Source organism: Camelus bactrianus, chromosome 7 (genome assembly GCF_048773025.1).
Source record: "Camelus bactrianus isolate YW-2024 breed Bactrian camel chromosome 7, ASM4877302v1, whole genome shotgun sequence".
Lineage (NCBI taxonomy): Eukaryota > Metazoa > Chordata > Mammalia > Artiodactyla > Camelidae > Camelus > Camelus bactrianus.
Genome location: NC_133545.1, coordinates 4,452,802 through 4,472,389, shown reverse-complemented (window position 1 = coordinate 4,472,389; position 19,588 = coordinate 4,452,802). Strand labels below are relative to the sequence as shown.

General features: G+C 37.5%; 1 protein-coding gene across 4 annotated transcripts in view; it reads left to right on the top strand.

Moving 5' to 3' along the window:
- The window catches only part of GALNT11 (polypeptide N-acetylgalactosaminyltransferase 11), a 48,105-nt gene that overhangs the window by 11,402 nt on the left and 17,115 nt on the right, over positions 1–19,588 (top strand). For 3 of the 4 annotated variants that reach the window (XR_012507990.1, XM_074366716.1, XM_074366717.1), the window contains exons 2-4: positions 9,871–10,203; positions 17,336–17,459; positions 18,771–18,937. Coding sequence is in view for 3 of the 4 variants with exons in the window: in XM_074366716.1 (XP_074222817.1) it covers positions 9,909–10,203; positions 17,336–17,459; positions 18,771–18,937 (586 nt within the window). In the remaining variant the exon portion in view is untranslated. Of the gene's footprint in view, positions 1–9,618; positions 9,743–9,870; positions 10,204–17,335; positions 17,460–18,770; positions 18,938–19,588 lie in introns of those variants that run through there. The other variant, XM_010952486.3, reaches the window with a different exon arrangement.

Sequence of the window (19,588 nt, the reverse complement as noted above, 5' to 3'; positions counted from 1 at the left end):
TTGGGGGTTGCAAGTGGTGGCGTACTATTCATTTTATGCACCTCTGTCAGAAGTTGCAGTCTTGAGGCTGATCAACAGCTTTTGTAATTTTTGGATTGCTTTAGGTGGGGGAGCACCACGCTTATGTTTTCTCTTTCCTCTGTTATCTGCTTGGCTTATGTCTATATTTGATTTTTTGGCCCCTGTGTTGACATGATATGAGCTGGGGTTTTTTTTTTTTGACCAAGAGAATAGCAACTGCAGTCAGGGCATTTCCTGAATATGCCTGGCAATCTTGAATAGACACCTGGGGTCAGAAATGAATTAATTAAAATATGACAGATCATAATAATGAAGGTTTAATACATACAGTGGAATATACAGTTAGAGTGACCTTGAATGTAATGATTTCATGAAGTAAATGTTTGTTGTACAGGCCCTTGTGAGGCTGTGGTCCTTTGTCCATAGATCTTAACCGGGAAGAGATGCTCCTTTCTACTGGGGCATTTGATCAGAGAGGATATTAAGAATATAGTCAGCCTCCACCCGTTGACAGTAGATATAATTATTCAAGTATGCATGCTAATTAACAAACCAAATAAAAACTCTAAGGATTACAAAAAAAAAATAGCCTCTACCAGCCCATATTCACTGACCAAGCCAGCGTCTTAAGTGTGGTTATTTTAGCTACTTTGTCATTTTGTCTGTCCTTTTAGTTTCCTTTTCTTTAGTGTTTAATTAAATTTTCTTCTTTCTTCCATCAATTTGTAAGTATCAGAGGGATATCAAAGGATTGTTCTCAGGGAGCATATGATGTCTGGAATTTGCTCTGAACCTTTCCTAACTCAATAATCTTATTTGTAATTACGAAATATGTTGGTGGCAGTGTTTTCTTCTCGTCTGCAGGGTAGGTAAGGAATGAGAATAATGTGTATTTTTGTGTTGTCATCACCTGGTAATTTCACAGGGTATGTAGGAAGGGCACTGTTGTAAATCAGTATTTGTACTTACATGACTGTAGCTCAGTTAAAATATGAATGTGTCTCTTTTATGGAAAAAGCTAACAAATGTTTGCTGTTTGACCCTTTGGAATATAGAGTATACTGATGAGAAAATAGCTGGAATCTACTGACAGGAAAATACCTAACATTTAAAGATAGACGTTTTAAACTTCATTAAATATTATGAGAATTATTTTGTACTGAAGGAAAATGAAAGCTGTCTTGTTTAGTTAAATAGAATTGTCTCATTAGTCTGTAGTAAAAGAAAGAAAAGATGGACATTAAAGAGGCATGTGAATTTTAGACTAGATAATGGTTCATAGAGGAAAAAGTTTTTCAAATCATGCTTTTAGATTTAGCGTCTAAATTTTATTCTCAAACTTTTGACAAATTAATGGAATTAAAGTATTTCTTCCTTTAAGTATGCTAAAATTCCTTTGTTCTTGAGGTTAAAAGACCATATATTTCGTTTGAAACCTTCAAATATTTAATCCTCTCCAAATTTGTTCATATTTTTCAGTTTTTTTCTAAGAAAACTTTGTAAGAAGAATTTTACCCTGATTGCTAAAGTAATACATATCTTTGTATTTCTTTTTAATAAAATAAGTAGAACATTATCCATAATGCCACTAACCTGAGTCTATTAAATGTATTTTTCAGTAATTGCTAATAGCAGTATAACATTTTACAGCTAATGTAGAATGATTAAAAATAACTGGTAGAATTTACAAAAGAAAATTAATAAAGGTGATATTTCAGGTGGTTTTTAATTTTTAACTTCGGCTCATCTGTATTGTGATGAGAAATACAACTTTTGAGGACAATAACTATTTTTCTGAGTTGTTGCCTAAGCATTTTATAACTTTGATAATTCTACTCACACCCAGAATCTGGACATTTGGATAAGGACTTGAGTTTAGGGTGCCCTCCATAAGTTCCCACTTTTCTTTTCCCAGGGCATCTTTTAGAATAGCCACTTAGAGTTAAGCATGCATTAAGTTAGTAACGGCCACCCCAATCTGACTTTCTGTCTCCTGCTCATGACCTGGGGCAGAGCCCGGCCCATTGTGCCCGTGCCCCCAACCCCAGTTCTGGGATCCATGTAGATACCGTGACTCCATCCTTTGCGTGGGTGTATTGAACCAGCACCTTCAATCAGAGAAACCCTGTGGGTTTCACTTCTCCAAAGGGAGTTGGGTTGCTGAGAGGAGCTGCCTGCTGCCCCCGTGTGGGTGGTTGTGCTTCCTTATTCAGCATTCTTAATTCAGCACACCAGCTCAGGCTGCTCAACAAAGATTTTCTGATTTTTATGCATAATAGCAGAGCTTAAAATATGAATCCCCAGCACCTTGTCTAGCATATAGAGCTCCTACTGTGTTCCCAGTGTTAGCCTTTACTTTAGGATTGTTTAGTGATTTTCAGAAGAAAAATGTCAGATTGTTTAGTACATTTGATAGTTTGTGACTAGAAAATTACTGGAATGATTTTAAGTATCCATCTGTAGCGTGACAGTGTATAACAGGCATTGTCTTAGGGAACTTTATATATTAACTACTTTTTTGAGCATAATTTAGTAGTGGGTATGTACTGTGTTCTTTGTTACTGGAAGATGACTATGAAAAGCATCTCAAAATGGGTCTTCTTAGCGACAGCTTTTGTGCTATTTAGAAATTCCCTTCACTGTAATCTGATAATGGTGCCGGAATTTAAATTGAGATCTCATGAGATTTTAGACCTTTGTGACCTAAGTAGTTTGCCACAAAGCACTTTTGATATAACAACAGTGGGTGCTGATGGTAGCAAAAACAAGCTTGGTTTTTGAACAGCAACTGTGGAAGACACTATGGAGATTCCTCAAAAAATTAAAAATAGAACCACCATACAATCCAGCAAATATGCTGCTGGGTATTTTTCCAAAGAAAACAAAAAAACGTCAATTCAGAAAGATTTATGCACCCGTATGTTCGTTGCAGCATTATTTACAATAGCCAAGATATGGGACACAATGTATGTGTCCACTGATAGTTAAAAAGATAAAGAAGATGTGACATATATATTTGTATAATACAATGAAATAGTATTCAGCCTTTAAAAAATAATGAAATTTTGCTCTTTGTGACAACATGGATGGACCTAGAGGGTATTATGCTAAGTGAAATAAGTCAGAGAAAGATCTCACTTATATGTGGAATCTAAAAAACCAAACAAACACAAAATAGAAACAGACTCTCATAGACACATAAAACAAACTGGTAGTTGCCAGAGGGGATGGGGTGGGGGATGCATGAAATAGGTAAGGAGATTTAGAGGCACAAACTTCCAGTTAGAAAAGAAGTCATGGGGATGTGATATACAGAATAGAAAATACAGTCAGTTATACTGAATTGAATTGGGAAAAAATGTTTAGTTTCTACTACTCAGGCATTGCAAAATAGGAAAAGATTGACGTGAAAAATCCCCTTCCCTTCTTCTGTGTACATAGTCCAAATCTTTCTTTGTTACATTTAAACTATGTCTATGTATGTGAGTCTGTTTTGGACTCCGCTAGTGTTACAGGTGGAGATAAACCATTACTTTGAACCAGGAAAAAAAAAAAAGAAAAAAATATAGTCAGTAATGTAATAACTTTAGATGGTGACAGATGGTAACTGGACTTATCGTGGTGATCATTTTATAGTGTATAAAAATAGTGAATCACTATGTTGTACACCTGAAACTAATATAATATTGTAAGTCAATTATAATTCAGTAAAAAAGAAGATAATAATAATAATGACAGTGTCTAATGAAACTATCCATTTAAACTGTTTAGATGTCTTCTTCCTCTCCTCCTCCTCCTTCACAGTAAACATTTGTTTCCCAGGATGTGCTCTGCTCACATATTATACTCTAAGATTTCACATTGCACAGAATCTAAACAATGTCCTGTAACTTCTTTTGAAGCACAAATGCACTTTAAAAAATCATACAAACAATTATTTGTTACTTGTTAACACTAGATACTTTATTAAACATAAAGGATTTGAAAAGATGGAAGTGATCCTGTCCTCGGGGTTTGCTTACAGTAAGTATAGCAGTGCTTATACTACAGGCAAATTGCTTATTGGGATAGCTCCAGCTGTGTATCTAGGAAGGATCCTTCTCATTAACTGTGTCTCCAAAGTCTGAGTATTGACATCTGATTTTCCAACCATAACATTCAGTCTTTCCAGGTCACTCTCCGGTAACATGACACCAACAATCATTGAGCCCCACCATTGGCCCATCCACATTTTTTCATCCTGCCTCATTCTTCCACATCCTCCCATTTCTCCTTGTCTGTCTTAAATCTGTGGTCTGTCATTCTAATCAGCACATTGCACGTACCTTTCCCCATTCTTCTTTGGTATGTCCCTGGCTAAAGCCTGACTCTCAGCTTACTAAAGGCACCTGTTCCTGAGCAGCTACCAGACCACGACTAGAGGAAAGCATGAAACCATCTCTCTAGTCTCACAGAAAATTCATGTACACAGGTGGTTAGCCTTTTATTCATTTAACTTTTGCAAAATGTGTTACTTTGATACCTAACTGCTGAAGTTTTAGTTTTCTTAACTATTCAAGTTTATGATTGAAAGCATTTGGTCACTAGCTATTTTCTTTATTAACTAACCTTTAATGTTTGCTTTGACCTTCATTTTAAAAGCTTTCAGCCTTGGAAATTGAAGCCATGAGTGTATAGAAGGGATAGCAAAGAATACGAAGCAAAAAGCCTTCATTGTATAGATGCTGGATTCATTACTTGTTAGCATAGATTAGATTAAATTTTCAGCTTTTGATTTTTGTTTGGATGTTTTAATTTCTTTCCTTAAGCAGTTAAGGAACTGTTATTTTATTGTATTACAGACACTTGATTAAGTTTCCACTTCTTTATAGTTGGGTGTTAACTTTTTGACCTGTCTAAAAGACTTCTAAAGTCTTTTGCTTCTGAAGATTTGTGATTAATTATTTAAAAGAAAGTGACCTAACTCTGTAAATTCCTCTCATTTCTATAGGTTCTTTAATTTAGTATGATGATTCATTACATTAAAATTTTTCTCTAAAAATTATCATAATATAGCTTGAAAAAATAATATTTATCTGATGGGATTGTTGAGAATTACTACATTTTATGGTTCAGGACAAAGATTGTTGATGTTGAGCTGTTGTGAAGAGGATGAGTGTGAGGTGTTCTGTGAAGAATCTGGACAGCGTTACCCAGATCCTATGGGTGAGACTTTTAGGAAAGACCTTTTTCATTTTGCCATTAAGTGCTGACAGCCAAGAGGTAGCCTAAAATCATGCAGCAAACAAAATGGAAAGTAGCCTCCTGTTTTTATCACAATGACCTTTTAGTTAATTTATGAAACTGGAAAATGAGAGCCTGCTGTTTTTTAATACCTAGTTTTCATACTGTTGTTGAAATAAGGTAATCATGCTCTCCATGCATAGTAATAAGGTGTTGCTTGACTCATACAGGATAATGATACCTTTGTTTTGAAATCCCAGCATTTTGCAAGCATATTGTTAACCATATTACAGTAATTTTTTCATTAATTTCAACAAATATTTATTAAATGTTTGCTTTGTGCCAGGTTTTGTTATAATCTCGGGATACTTCAGGAGGTAGACAGAAAGCTCCTGCTCTGATGAAGCTTACATTCTAGCAGGGGGAGATAGATAAATAATAAGCATAATGAATAAGGAATTATGTAATAAAAGTGGTAAATTACATGGAGTAGGGAAGATTGGAAGTGCTAGTCTTCGGTGGTTGAGTTGCAGTTTTAAATACAATAGTCTAGATAGAGCTTTATTGAGAAGGTCATATTTGAGCAAAGATTCAATAGAGGTGAAGTTAGCTGGGATGAAGAGTATTCTAGGCAGAGGGGAGAACCAATGCGTAATCCCTAAGTGGGAGTGCGATTGACATACTTAGTGACCCAGAAGGAGCCCTGTGTCTAGGACAGAATGAATGAGGAGGGAAGTAGTGGGAAATACAGTCAGACCATCAGGTAGGGGCTTGTAGGTCATTATAGGGAACAAATGGTCACAAATACCTTTCCATATCATATTTTAAATTTAGACCTAATGAGAAAGAGGAAAAAGTTAACATTCATTGAATTTATACTCTATTCTTTCATTCTGTAGATATTTTCCCACATCTTCTATGTGCCATTTATTGTGCTAGGTGAAGGGAATACAGTGAACAAAGAAACAAGAAAAAGTAGTCACAGTTTTTATGGAGATTATCTTGGTCTAGTGTGAATCATAGTGTTTGTGCGTTAATCGTTGTGCCTGATGACATATATTATCTCTTATAATTCTTATTACTTCATTTAATTCCAAGTATCCAGTAAAATAGAGAGTATTGTTAACTTGGAATCTGGTTGATGAAAATGAGAATAAGAAAATTTGGTAATTTTTCTAAAGTTGCATAACAAGTATGACAGAATGGGATTAGAATTTAATCTTGTCTTTTTGTTACACTGTTGTTTGGTTCCCAAATCTGGTCATGCATCCTAGTTAACTAGGAAGCTTATTAAAAGCTGTAGATTCCTTAACATTACCTCTGCAAATTCTGGTTTACCATATTTGGCACAGAGCCCCAGGAATCTATATTTTTAATAAGCATTCTAGAGTTTCCTGTAGTTTGGCACTGTTGCTGTCAATACTATATTTATGGTGGTGATGTGGGCATCCTTATCTTGTTTCTATTTTTAAAGAAAATGGTTGTCATCATTTCACCATTGAGTATCATTTTTGCTGTAAGGTATCTGGAGGTGTTCTTGGTCAGGTTAAGGATTTCCTAATTCCTAGTTTGCTAAGAATTGAGTGTTGAAGTTTAGTAATCTCTACAAACTCAACTGACCAAATTATGTGCATTTTTCCCTTCATTTTTTTAAGGTAGTAGATAATGATAATAGGTTTTCAAATATTGAACCAGCCTTGTAAAAAATGTATTCATTTTTTAGAATGTTATTGATTCCAGTTTTAATGTTTTCTTTAAGATTTTTGTAATCTGAAATTGTGTTTAATGTCCTTTCTTATACTGTCCTTGTTTTGTTACCAGGATAATAGCCTCAGAAAGTGAGTAGAGAACTTTTCCTCTTTTCCTGTTCTTTGGAGGTTGTTACATAAGACTATATTCATCTGCTCCTCACATGTTTGCTAGAACTGTCTTTTTAGTCTAGCAGTGTTTCTGCAATGGTTTAATACTCAAAAGGACTATTACAGCCATCCAGATTTCCTGATTTTCCAGTCTGTTGTGCATTTATACTTTTCTAAGAATTTATCCATTTCACCAGAATTTATGAACAGTACTTTTATTTTTAGTCTACATCTGTATTTATGCCCTCTTTCATTTTCTGTGTAATTTTTTCTGCTTTCTCTCTATTTACTTGATTAGTCTTGCCAGTGCTTTGTTAATTTTATTGATCTTTTAAACAATCAATTTTTGGCTTTGTTACCTAGTTTCCTTTTCATTTTCTGTGAATTCCTTATATAACTCTTTTTGTTTCCTTTTATTTTTGTTGGGCTTATTCTATTTTTCAAAATTCATTGTTTTGTGGTCTGTATTTTCCAACATTAGCATCCCAGGCTATAAATTTGGCTTTTGCTATATCCCACAGATTATGAAAAGTAGTATTTTTACTGTTTTGTTCTAGATAGTTTCTAATTTTCATTTAGACATTTTCGAAGTTTCCTAGTTACCTTTTTGTCATTGATTAGTTTTTAACTTAGTTGCCTTGTGGTCAGAGCATGTGGTCTATAAGATGCAAACTCTGACCCCACTAGGCACACTTCTTGAAGACTTGCTTTTGCTCTGCCCTCTCATGGGTAGCTCTTCCTCAGATACTTGCTGCGCTCACTGCTTTATGCCAAGGGATGGCTGCTAGTATAGGTAAGAACAGCACAGCTGGGGAGTTAAGATTCTGTCAGAGTGAGTTTTTAATTTAATGTTTAAGAGATTCATTGATCTGTTCTGGATGATGATGAGATCAAGGGTGGGGGCAGGGTCACTTAGGTAGAATGTGGGGGAAGGTTACAAATCAAGGCATTTTGAGCTGTGGTTTTGAAGGATTCTGGACATTGCCCAACATGCTGGTGGGATTTGGGATAAAGAAAAGGATGCGGACCACATGTCAGAGTGTCTCCCATTGTCTAGAGCTGCTTTACGGAACAGGCCTTGATTAGTGCCCTCTGGCTCCTTGTGATTGGAGAAGGGATTAGCTGGCTTTCCCTCTTGGCCGCTTTTGCGTGGCTCCCTTCTGGGTTCAGGGTCCAGGAGGCTAAGGTGTAAGCGGGAAGGCCTGGAGTGGCTTGAGGAAAACAATCTAAATATAAATCTCCTTATACAGTTGAAGAACGGATTGGCTCCGTGGATGCAGAGTCCTTTATGGAATCAGAGCAGCCTGTGCAGTTAGTCTTGAACTTCAGAATTTCATGGCCTTTTGAGGAATTAGTCCTTTAATTTTTGATATTTGTCTGCTTGCTTTTTACCTATGCCTAAGCAAATGTTTTAGGAAGTTACAGTGATTGTTTTAGTTGAAACCTAATGTTTCACCTAAATGTTCCTACCCTATTCTCAACATTTTTGTTGCAGGGTTGCAAATTTGCACCTTTTTTGTCTTTTCATTTGTCCTGATGGCTCCATTCACCTTGCTTAGAGAACATTTTCTTCCACTTCTAAATAAAGTGGTTGTTTCTCTGTACATGTCTTTAATTTAAAAAGTGCTGACAGCTGACATGACCACGTTGTCATTGGTACTGACTTGCCTTTTGTGCTGTAGTCATTTCCTTTGGTATTACAGTATTGGGAGTTTTGTTTGTTTGGGTGTTGTTTTCTTTTTTTTTTTTAAGCTTTTGAATTGACATGTAGTGTAATAACTAACAGTTCTTGGTTGGCAGATAGTTAGGAAATTGAGCTGTTTACTGTCTTCTGGGCATATGGCATAACATTGTACAAAACAGCTGAATGTTGGAGCCTACTGATGCTGATTTGCTTTGTCCTGATTTGGGGAGCATGATAATAGTTTTTATATTATTTCATACTGTAGAAATAAAGAAGTAGTGTGTAAGTAGTATTGCTTTGTAGATTTCTTCTTTGTGTACATTACTTAAATAGGGTTTCTCTGCCCTAATGTTCAGTGAAGTATTTCAGATGTGCTTTGGGCTCTTTACAAATAATTCCTCTGGAAGTTGTGAGGGGCCTCCATGAAAACTAGATATTACCAGAAAGCTTAGGGAAAAAATGCTGTTCAATCTCATATTGTTTATAAGACATAAGGAGAGGGAACGTAGAATTATTTGAACTCTTTCAGTTTAAATTTGAAATGTAACTCTTGAATCTAGAGTGGGTAGTAGGGCAAGTTTAATCTTTGGAAAGTAAAATTGTTTTTTCAAGTTGCTGGTTTTTAATAACAAATTTTAATATCCTTGGACTAAAAGATATAGTCTTGTAGTTTTACAGTTAGATGGAACCTTAGAGGTACTGTCATGACATGTGTGGTACTTGTATTTTCATCAAGAAAAGTTAGAACCTAAAAAAAATTACCAAACTGAAAACAATCCAGAACAGAGGTGAAGAAGTATCCATTAACATGAGCAAATGAATAAGTCAGCTATTTTGCTGCCGTTTTGTTTTCTGAACACTAACACATTGGCCTGCAGTTTTAACCGTTGAATCCTTTTATTTTTTTCATTCAGTGCTATCCATGTATCTTCTTATGCTTGACTCTTGGTTAACGGTATGCACAGGGGTCCTAAGTAAATAGTTTAAAGTGCCACTTGATGGTGTGGACAACAGTGAATACAAACTTGGTAGTTGATTTATAAGTGTATTGAAGTGTCTAACATATCTGTCCTTCTCTTTTAGGAAACTGAAAATGGCCCTTCAGCTATGCTAGGTCTATAATGGGAAGTGTCACAGTTCGGTATTTCTGTTATGGATGCCTTTTTACGTCTGCAACCTGGACAGTTTTGCTTTTTGTTTATTTCAACTTCAGTGAAGTGACTCAGCCACTTAAGAATGTGCCCATCAAGGGGTCTGGACCCCACGGACCATTCCCCAAAAAATTTTATCCCCGTTTCACTCGAAGTCCAAGTCAAGTATTAGAATCACAATTCAAAGCAAACAAAATTGATGATGTGGTAGATAATCATATTGAAGATCCAGAAAAAGGCAACATGAAATTCTCTTCTGAATTGGGTAAGTGTATTTGATTTTTGCTAGCAGCATTTCAAAGTGTTTAATCATTGGAAGCTTAAATTTAATTGTTTTTTAAATCATGTATTGCTCAGAGGATTAGAAATGTGACTTTTTTCCCCACAGCAATTTATTTTATTCATGGGCTAGCTGAGGTCCTCTGACTTTTGCAGACTCAGTGGGGAGTTGTATTCTATTTTGTCCAGTTCTGACTTCAATATTTCATGAAGACTTGAGAGAAACTCATAAGGTCCAGAATAGAAAAAAAAAAAAATGAAAAATTAAGTGGCTGGAAAAAAAAATGGAACCTATGGGGGAAGATTTTAATTGCAAGTATTATTTAATTAGGGAAAGAATGGTTGAAAGATGACTATATTTAATATATTCTGAAAGGCAGTTAATTAAAACAGAACACAAACCATTGGGTTTAGAAATAAGCTGAGATTACTTATATCTAATAAGATTTCTACTTATAAGAATTATTAAGGTGCTGGACTATGTATTAAATATAGTTTATAAAACAGAAACATTTATTCTTCAAAAATTGTATTTTATTGAATTTCAAAGCAAGAATCTTCAAATGCTATAGTTGTAGAGTCCTGATTTCAGCAATTTTAAGAGGTAAATGAGCCATGTTGGTTATCTTTAAAACTTAAAAAAAAATTTGATCCTCATTGAAACATCAAATAGTAAGTAATTTAGGAGTAAAAGCCTATAGTAAGAGATTTTGAGAGATTGAAAGATCCACAGACTATAAAGGAAATGTTAAAACAGATTTTTTTTTTCATTTCATCATAGTTTCAAAGAAATAAAATCAATTTTTAGGACTTAATCATTTTCTAATACATGAGGTCAAAAGTACTTATAATTATATGAGGAAATGAGAGCTAGTGCTTCCTTTAGTTTTTGTAAAAAAATACCATCTAATATTTTTCAAACAGCCATTTGGACATTTTAAGAAACATTAATGCCAAATTTCTAGATTTTTGTTCAATTATTTTGATAAAACTTTTATAAAGAAGTAACATTGGGTTTACCATTTTGAATGGACTTTGTGTTTGCCTTTGAAAGAAGCCTTAAGAGAATTATAGGTATTTGAAGTGCCAAACCTAAATGGCCAAGAGAAAAGCTAAATTCTTTATAAAAAGATCCTAAAGAATATGCAAAAAATGATTATAGCTAATAAATTAATTCATCAAAGTTGCAGGGAATCAACACAAAAACCAGTTGTCTTTCTGTACACTAACAATGAACAGTTTGAAGATAAAATTGGAAGAACAATTCCATTTACAGTGGCATCAGAAAGAATAAAATACATAGGAATAAATTTAGCCAAGGAGGTGTCAGATTTCGACATTGTGAAAACTATAAAATACTATTGAAAGAAATAAAAGTAGACTTAAATAAATGAAAAATATATCCTAGGTTCATGGATTGGAATGCTAAATACTATTACGATGTCAGTAACACCCAAAGCAATCCATGGATTGAATGTAAACCTTATCAGAATCCCAATGGCCTTTGTTGAAAAGATGGAAAAACTAATTCTAAAATTAATACGGAATTCCAAGGGGCTCTGAATTGCCTAAACAAACTTGAAAAATAACAGAGTTGGAGAACTTCTATTTCAGAACTTCCTATGGATCTGCAGTATTCAAAACAATGTGGTACTGGCATAAGAACAGGTATGTAGATCAGAGGATAGTCTGAGAGTCCAAAAATAAACCTGTGACATCTGTGGTCAGGTAACATCTATGGGCAAGTAACGTTTGTGGTCATTTGATTTTCGTAAAGGGTGCCAAGAGCAGTTAATGTGGAAAGAATGGTCTTTTCAACAAATGGTGTTGGGATAGCTGGATACCCACATGCAGAGAAATGAAGTTGAACCCTTCCCTCATATCATATATTAAAATTAACTCAGAATGGATCAAAGACCTATATGTAAGAGCTAAAACCCTAAAACCCTTAGAAGAAATCATAGGAATAAATCAAATAATGAATTGGGGAGACACTGTATTCTGTATCCCATCCCCTCACACCCAGCATTATTAAAGGGTCGGAGTTACCCTATCATTTAAAAAACCCTACTCGACTTTTAAAAGCCAGTGTTCCTGTGAATTGTTTGACCATGAAGTCTTTTTTTTTTTTTCTTTTTGACATCTGTTAATGTCCAGTGGAATTAGTTTTCCATGACCAGACTTTGGGAAATGCTGTTACAAGGGAGTCATTCTGTGAGGAGAGGCTATAAAGTTCTGATATGGGAAAGAGCAAAAGGAGATTTTATTGTTCTAGATAAAGGTGAGGTTTCTGATGATATTAGAGCAAGGATGTTAAATTACAGTGATTTTGATTAGCTCTGTGGAAGACTTTCTTGACTGAAGCTGATTAAAGTCTGGAACGAGAGACTTTTTATAGAAAGGTTTACCAGTATTCTAATTTTTTAGGGGAGGAGTTTATATAAAAACCTGCCTTTATAAATAGCAAGGTCCTACTGTATAGCACAGAGAACTATATTCAATACCTTGTAATGGCCTATTGAAAAAGAATATGAAAAGGAATATATATATATATATGTAACTGAATCACTATGCTGTACACCAGAAATCAACACAACATTGTAAAACAACTATATACTTCAATAAAAACAAAGCAAAAAACCTTGCCTTTAATTGGGGCCTATTGTTCATATGGGTTCTATAATCTATTGCTTTCGTGGAAAAAAATCATCATTGTCTCTTTTTTCTTGATCATAGTTAAATTTTTCTCCTGAAAATATTCTTAAGATTATGGCTAGTGAGCAGGTGTCATTTATGGCTAAGGCACACTTGCTTTTTGAGCTAGACTGATAAAAATTTGACTTTAACCTCAGTTTACTTTTTTTTGACAAACTAGATTTGAGAAACATGGCTAATTGGTTATAAGAAGTTAAAAGTCAAGATTTTTTTTTTTTAAAATGGAAACAGAAAGGAGTTTATTAGGGCACACTGCTACAGACAACATCTGGCCACATAGGCGAGAGGTACCTGCATGAGCACTGAGGGCCTGCTGTTGCAGGGGCCGGCTGTTGGGGTGTTTTATAAGTTCGGGTCACAAGGTTCCTGATTGGCTTGTGCACAAATCTCTGATTGTTTGTAGGTGACAAGTTTAGGGTCTACGAAGGGCCAAGGGATTTGACTCTGATAAGGTAGACATTACCTGGGGCTATCAGTTTGTTAGGGGAAACACGCCCAGTAAAGAATGTACTTTATTTGAGAGCCCAGAAATGGGGGTCATTGGACTTTGAAGGATGTCAGTTGGTCCAACATTCCCCCTGACAGATTGGCAGTGACAAGTCTTTGGGACAGGGGCAAAGGTCTCTTCCATATCTACTTCCTGCCTGCGTGCTAATTTGTCCAGGGTTATGGGGCCCACACATCCCTGCAGCCTTAGAGGTGGGAGTGGAAGGAGACCCTGGCAGTGTCCAAGGGCTGCATCACAGGGATGTTGGCTTGGTTTGTGGCAGCAGTTTTGGTAGGTGGTGTGTATTTGTTCCTAAGATCACAGATCTTGGAGCTCAGAGACAATTGTTTTTGTAAGAGAGGAATACAACACAAAAGTAGGCGGATACCAAGATAAATAGCTAAACCCAGTAAAAACAAAAAATTTGAGAATGTCTTAAAAGGACCTTATCCCTTCATAGATCTAGGAAAAGGCATTGGAGAAAATGTCAGAGACCTGTTCAGTGACTACTTTCCTGTAAGCATTGACATACCTGACTCATTGGGGATAAAAGTACAGCACTCAGTCTGTATTACTGTGAACGGGCACCTTGGGTGGGATGTTAAGAACCATGTGGTTTTGTAAGACAGCTTTCCTTAATGGCCAAAGTAGATGTCACCATTAATGATCTTAGTGCTTTTCTAGATATGAGGAGATGCTAGAATTTGAGTTCATAGAATCTCCTGAAAATATCTAACTGTCTGAAGGCCTGTTTTGCTAGTTTCCCCAGAGCAGAGTGCCTCATTCCTGATCTCCGCCCTGAGCTCAGTACGGTGCCACTTCAGTGGCTTGCAACTTAATCCTTGTAGAGGCAGATGGAAGGTGTCCTCATGGTCATAAATTGGCGACCATGGCTTGGGAGGCATTTCATGACCATTTTGACCCATGGTGCTAGGAGTGCTCATTCCTAGGGCAGGCGAGGATTTCATTGATAGACCACTCAATGTGCTGTTACTGGACTAGGCCTTATTAACAGCAGACCACCTGTCTTACTAGTCTGTTCCCAGGAAAATATCCCTCTTGTTGCTTCTTCCCATATCTAGAGTTACACCATTATATCACAAATCTTCTATAGAACTGTATATCTGGTTACTTTAGAAGAAAATTCATACTTATGGTCAAAATTAGAGCAGGTAATAATTGACCTGGTGAAGGAATCCCAGCTAGTATTATCACTAGGGGCCTGAACAGACCCTTAGAGTGGAGAAAGGTAACTCAGAAGTACTAGGTAGAGGCAGTTGACCATAAACCTAACAGTGAGATTAACTTAACTCTGTACAGGATCATGAAATACATTTAGTTTACTGAGCTTTAGAAACTAACCTACAGTAGTTTTGTAATAATTTAATTAAACTTTGTAAAAATCCCCAAGGGCAGGACAGCTACTTGTTAGCTGTGCCTTGCCCTCTTTCTCAAAATTTGCATTTTAAGAAGATGGTGAGATAAGGGTTCCTGGAGAAGACCAGGTAGAATATTTGCATCTCAAAGGCAAGTTCCTCCTAGAATGAGTTTTCCCTCAGGATCAGGAAGGTTTTTTTGTTTGGTTGGTTTTTTTTAAGATACTTACAAGTCTCTTTAAGATAAGTAGGGGAGGTTTTTGGAGTGGTAAAAGGTTTGGTGGGTTTTGGATTATTTCTGGAGCCACACCTCTGGTCCTGTCACAATGAGCAACAGTGGTGGCCACTTATCTGGCTTGCCTGTTGTCTCTTTTCTCATCTCTTCTCTCCTAGGAGATTTTCTCTCAGGGTCAGAATTTTGAAAAAGTATCTAGTTTTTTCTAATTGCATATGCAAAAAGAACCAGTTTAAGAGTTTTCCCTACACCAGTTTTTTCTGGTGTCTAAATATTGTTTTAATACCATCTTTTTCTTAGTCATAAGCTATTAACTAAAATCTTTCCAGTCAGACAAGAATTTGCCCAAGAGGTCTCCGTGGTGGAACAGAACCAGAATTTGCCATTTCACAAGACAGAACACAAGGTACAAAACACATACATGCATGGCCGCCACAGACTGACCAGTATGAGTTCTCATCAGACAGTCCCTTCTAGAACCAGATCTGAGTTTTGAGAGAGAGCCGTAAAGCCTTGGACATAAGAGACCTCAGACCATTTGCCCAGTTTGCGACAGAAAGAATCAAGCTGGAAGATGGTGATTATAGCTCAGAGTCCCATGAAGGGGCCAGGTCTCCTGATATGGAAGTTGGTATTAGGGCCAGGCAACCTTACAGAAAAAGATAAGCTGCTTTTCTTTAACGTCTGGGAATTAAACTTAAACCAGTGTTTTAAAATGCAACCCAAAGGTGAGCCCCAAGGAATAGAAGAAGCAAAGAGAAGGAAATCAGCGCAGACTCTGCTCTGGAGTATTGCCCAGAAAGAGAAAGTCTAAACCCCCGGCATCCTCTTACTTTTGTCGCCAATAGGTGCAACTGGTGTTCCAGGTTCTTGTCCCGTCCCAGAAAGAATTCAGAGACAAGACTTAGAGGTTAAAAAGGTAAAGGTGAGGATTTTATTAAAGGATGGATAGTACACTCTCAGGGGAGAGCGGGCAGGCTCAGGTGAGCGGCTGCCCTGAGTTTCTTTGGCAAGTTGGTTACATAGGGTATAAAAATGAATGAGCAGAATAGTCACTGGGGAGGGAAGGGTTTGGGGTCGTATTCCCTGATTATCATCCCAACTCCACCTTCCCAAAGGGAGGAGGGATTTTTGTCCTTATTTAGTCTGGATCGGAAGTGTCATGGCGTCGGTGCATGATGGGTACTTCTGATCTGCAAGGCTAATTTTATTGAAATGAGGGCGTAATGAGTAAAAGGTTACATTCAGACACTGGAAATTCCTAACTTTTCTGACCTTTCTTTGTTGGTCTTCAAGCCGAAAGGTGTGGTCCCTTATCAGCCCAAAGATTCCAGCTTTTCTTTCTCTGCCCAAGGATCCCTGCTGCTCACATGATGTGTGGTTTCCTGCATTTGGCCTGTGCCCCTCCTTTCTGCCTAATTCCTGCCATTTGGTCTGTGTCCCCCTTTCTCTGCTCATATCTAGCTATCTGCCTGCTCTAACACTTTGGGTGTCCCCTAGGAAGGAGAAGCCAGCCGGCGCAAGGGCTAAAAAGCTGGCACAAGAGGCCAAAAAGGGAAAAAGTGGGGGACTCTTCCACTGGCGACTTCTACCTGGTGCGGTGATGGAAGGCAGGAGGCACGGCCAGTCTGGAGGCGTGCTCTGCAAAGAGCATAGAGAAGGCACAGAGGTGCACCATGTGGTTGGGCCAGAGCCAGAAGAAGGGAGAGATGGAGGAAGGGGAGATGGAGAGAAGAGTATTTGGGAAAGAACAGACACCTTTCTCATGTACATTCACCACTATGGGCTGGGGTCATTTCCATCAGTCAGATTGAGTTTCAGGGCCCTCTGAGAGTAGCCCAGCCAAGGTTCGTCAATCCTGGGCAAGACTTCAGGGAATTTCCGAATGCTAGGGAGCAGCAGGAAGGTCTGAGAGAGGAAAGGAAAGCAGAAGAGGGAAGCCTGCCCTGATGATTCTGGTGTCCAGAATGGAGCGTTCAGTCAAGCCAGGAGGAGACTTCCATAGAAGCCCAAAGGGCTCCCCTGGAGTCCTAGCCACGTATGGGCCACCAAATGTTGTGGGCCACAGTGGCGCGGCCCGTATGGGGACATAGTGATGTGGGTTTGGTAAAAGAATTTACCAGAGGTAAATTATGGGAATAGAAAGGGGTTTGTTAGGGTGCACTGTCATAGACAACAGCAGGCCACACAGATGAGAGATGCCTGCATGAGCCAAGATGTTTTTTTAAGATCATAATATAATAACAGTAATTGCAGCATTCCTTTCCAGTTTTAATGCACTGACTGTAACTACACTCTTTTGCAGGTATGATTTTTAATGAACGTGATCAGGAGTTGAGAGACTTGGGGTATCAGAAACATGCCTTCAATATGCTTATTAGTAACCGCTTGGGCTACCATAGAGACGTGCCGGATACAAGGAATGCAGCGTATGTTCCTTATTAGTTTCTGCTCATCATTTTAATAACAGTACTTTTAGTGCCAGTGTAATTAGTCATGGGGATGGTGTTAACATTTTGCAATTAGGCTTCATTATTCAGCATACTAGAACACTTAAAGGCAGGTTTTTACCCTTAGGTTTGAAGCCATGTGGTCTGAGATTGTACTAACAAAGTTCCAGAGCTTGCTGTATTTCTTTTGAAATTTAAAATCATGTGGGGGAAAGGATGGAGGTGCTAACTGCATGTGATTAAATAACCCTCCGCACATAAATAAATGTTTATTATTGGATTCATGACAGAAAGAAATTAAAATCAGTGAAGAATTCTATTTATCTCACTTTTCTGTTTTCATTGCTTTTGTTTCTTCAGAGGCTTTCATTCCTCTGGTCAATCAGCTGTTCATTCCTTGTTTGCTGGACACTCCGTTAGGCCCAGGGAATGACCAGAGTAAGACACAGTCCCTGGTTCACAGGGCTTGGAGTCTGGAAGGGGCGGTAGATAAGAAGATGAGTGAATGCAGTACCACAAGAGTGAGGGCTGCGGTGGGAACTGAGGAAATGGGGCCTCCAGACCAGAGTGATCAGGGAGGATTTCCCCACGTAGGGAACAGATTGAGGCATAAAGTTGCATTGTTTGTCAAAGGGACTGAGACACTTCACTTGGGCTGTGGTGGAAGAATGGCAGGAGGCTGAAGGTGGGCGGGTCCCAGACCTTGGAAGGCTTTGTGTGCTGTTCAAAAGAGCGCGGAATTTCAGATTTGATTCTTTAATCAGTGGGTTTTTTATTGTGATGGCTTAAAGCCACTTACCCCTTTTTATCAAAAGTTGCTTACATGGAAGCTCTTCCATTATCCTGATACGTGTCATAGTTTACTTAATATCTTTTTCTATTATTGGGCAAAAAATAAAATTTTCAAATACCAAATTTCATACTTCTGTTACTTCCTTTTGAAGCCTCATCAAGGAGAAGAAACTGAACATCAGCTTAATGAGTGCTGCATTAAAAACTGTAGAGATTTCAGTAGACACACTTTTATGTAACCTCTGTACCAAAAAAGAGAAAAATGCAAGCTTTTAAAAAGTTGACTTAAACAATAAGCGAAGTAGTAGGTATTGGAAGGAGAAATTAATAAATGTAAAACTCTTGAATAAGAAACCACACTGGTTTCTTAAATGCTTTTTTAAACGTTGGTAAAATGTAAGAAAGTCTGCACAAGGGGGCAGTTAATATTTAGTGAAGAACAACCCAGAACACTTGAGCTTTTAAAATGTCAGAATGTCCCCATATTTGTCTTCACAGATGTAAAGACAAGTCTTACCCGACGGATCTGCCAGTCGCTAGTGTCGTTATTTGTTTCTACAATGAAGCCCTGTCTGCCTTGCTCCGGACGGTGCACAGCGTCCTTGACCGCACGCCAGCCCGGCTTCTTCATGAAATTATCCTCGTGGACGATGACAGTGACTTCGGTGAGGAGTGTTGTAGAGTGTTGAGCACATCAGCAGAGCTGACCATTCAGTACATAATGGTTAGGAGGACCCTCCTGCATGCAGTTGCAACAGGGCTAACCACAATTAAATGCCTGATTATAGGGTTATTTTGAAGAAATTGCCTTATCTTTGTAATCTGTTTACAAACTGCTACTCAGATTTGGTCCTTGAAATTTTTTCCTTGGCTTACCTTTTAAAAAAAATTGTTTTATTTTGAAACAACTATAGATTGACAGGAAGTTACAAGGAGTTCCTGTGTACTTTTTCACCCAGTTTCCCCTCTTGGTTACGTCTTCAAAACCAAGAATTTAACATTGGTACAATGTGTTACGTGTACAGTGCTTTGTCCTTTTATTCCATGAGTAGATTTCTGTAACCACCACTGCGATCAAGATACAGGCTGGACTCCTCTGTTACCCTGAAGATCTCCCACGTGCTACCACTTTATATTCATACCCACCTCCTTCCCCTCACCGTCTCTAATACCTGGCGACCCTAATCTCTATGATTTTGTTTCTGTGTCTATGATTTTGTCATTTCAAGAATGTTACATAAACAGAATCATGCACATGTGACCTGTAAGGACTGACTTTTTTCACTTGATGTGATTCTTCGGCTTAGGTTTATCTA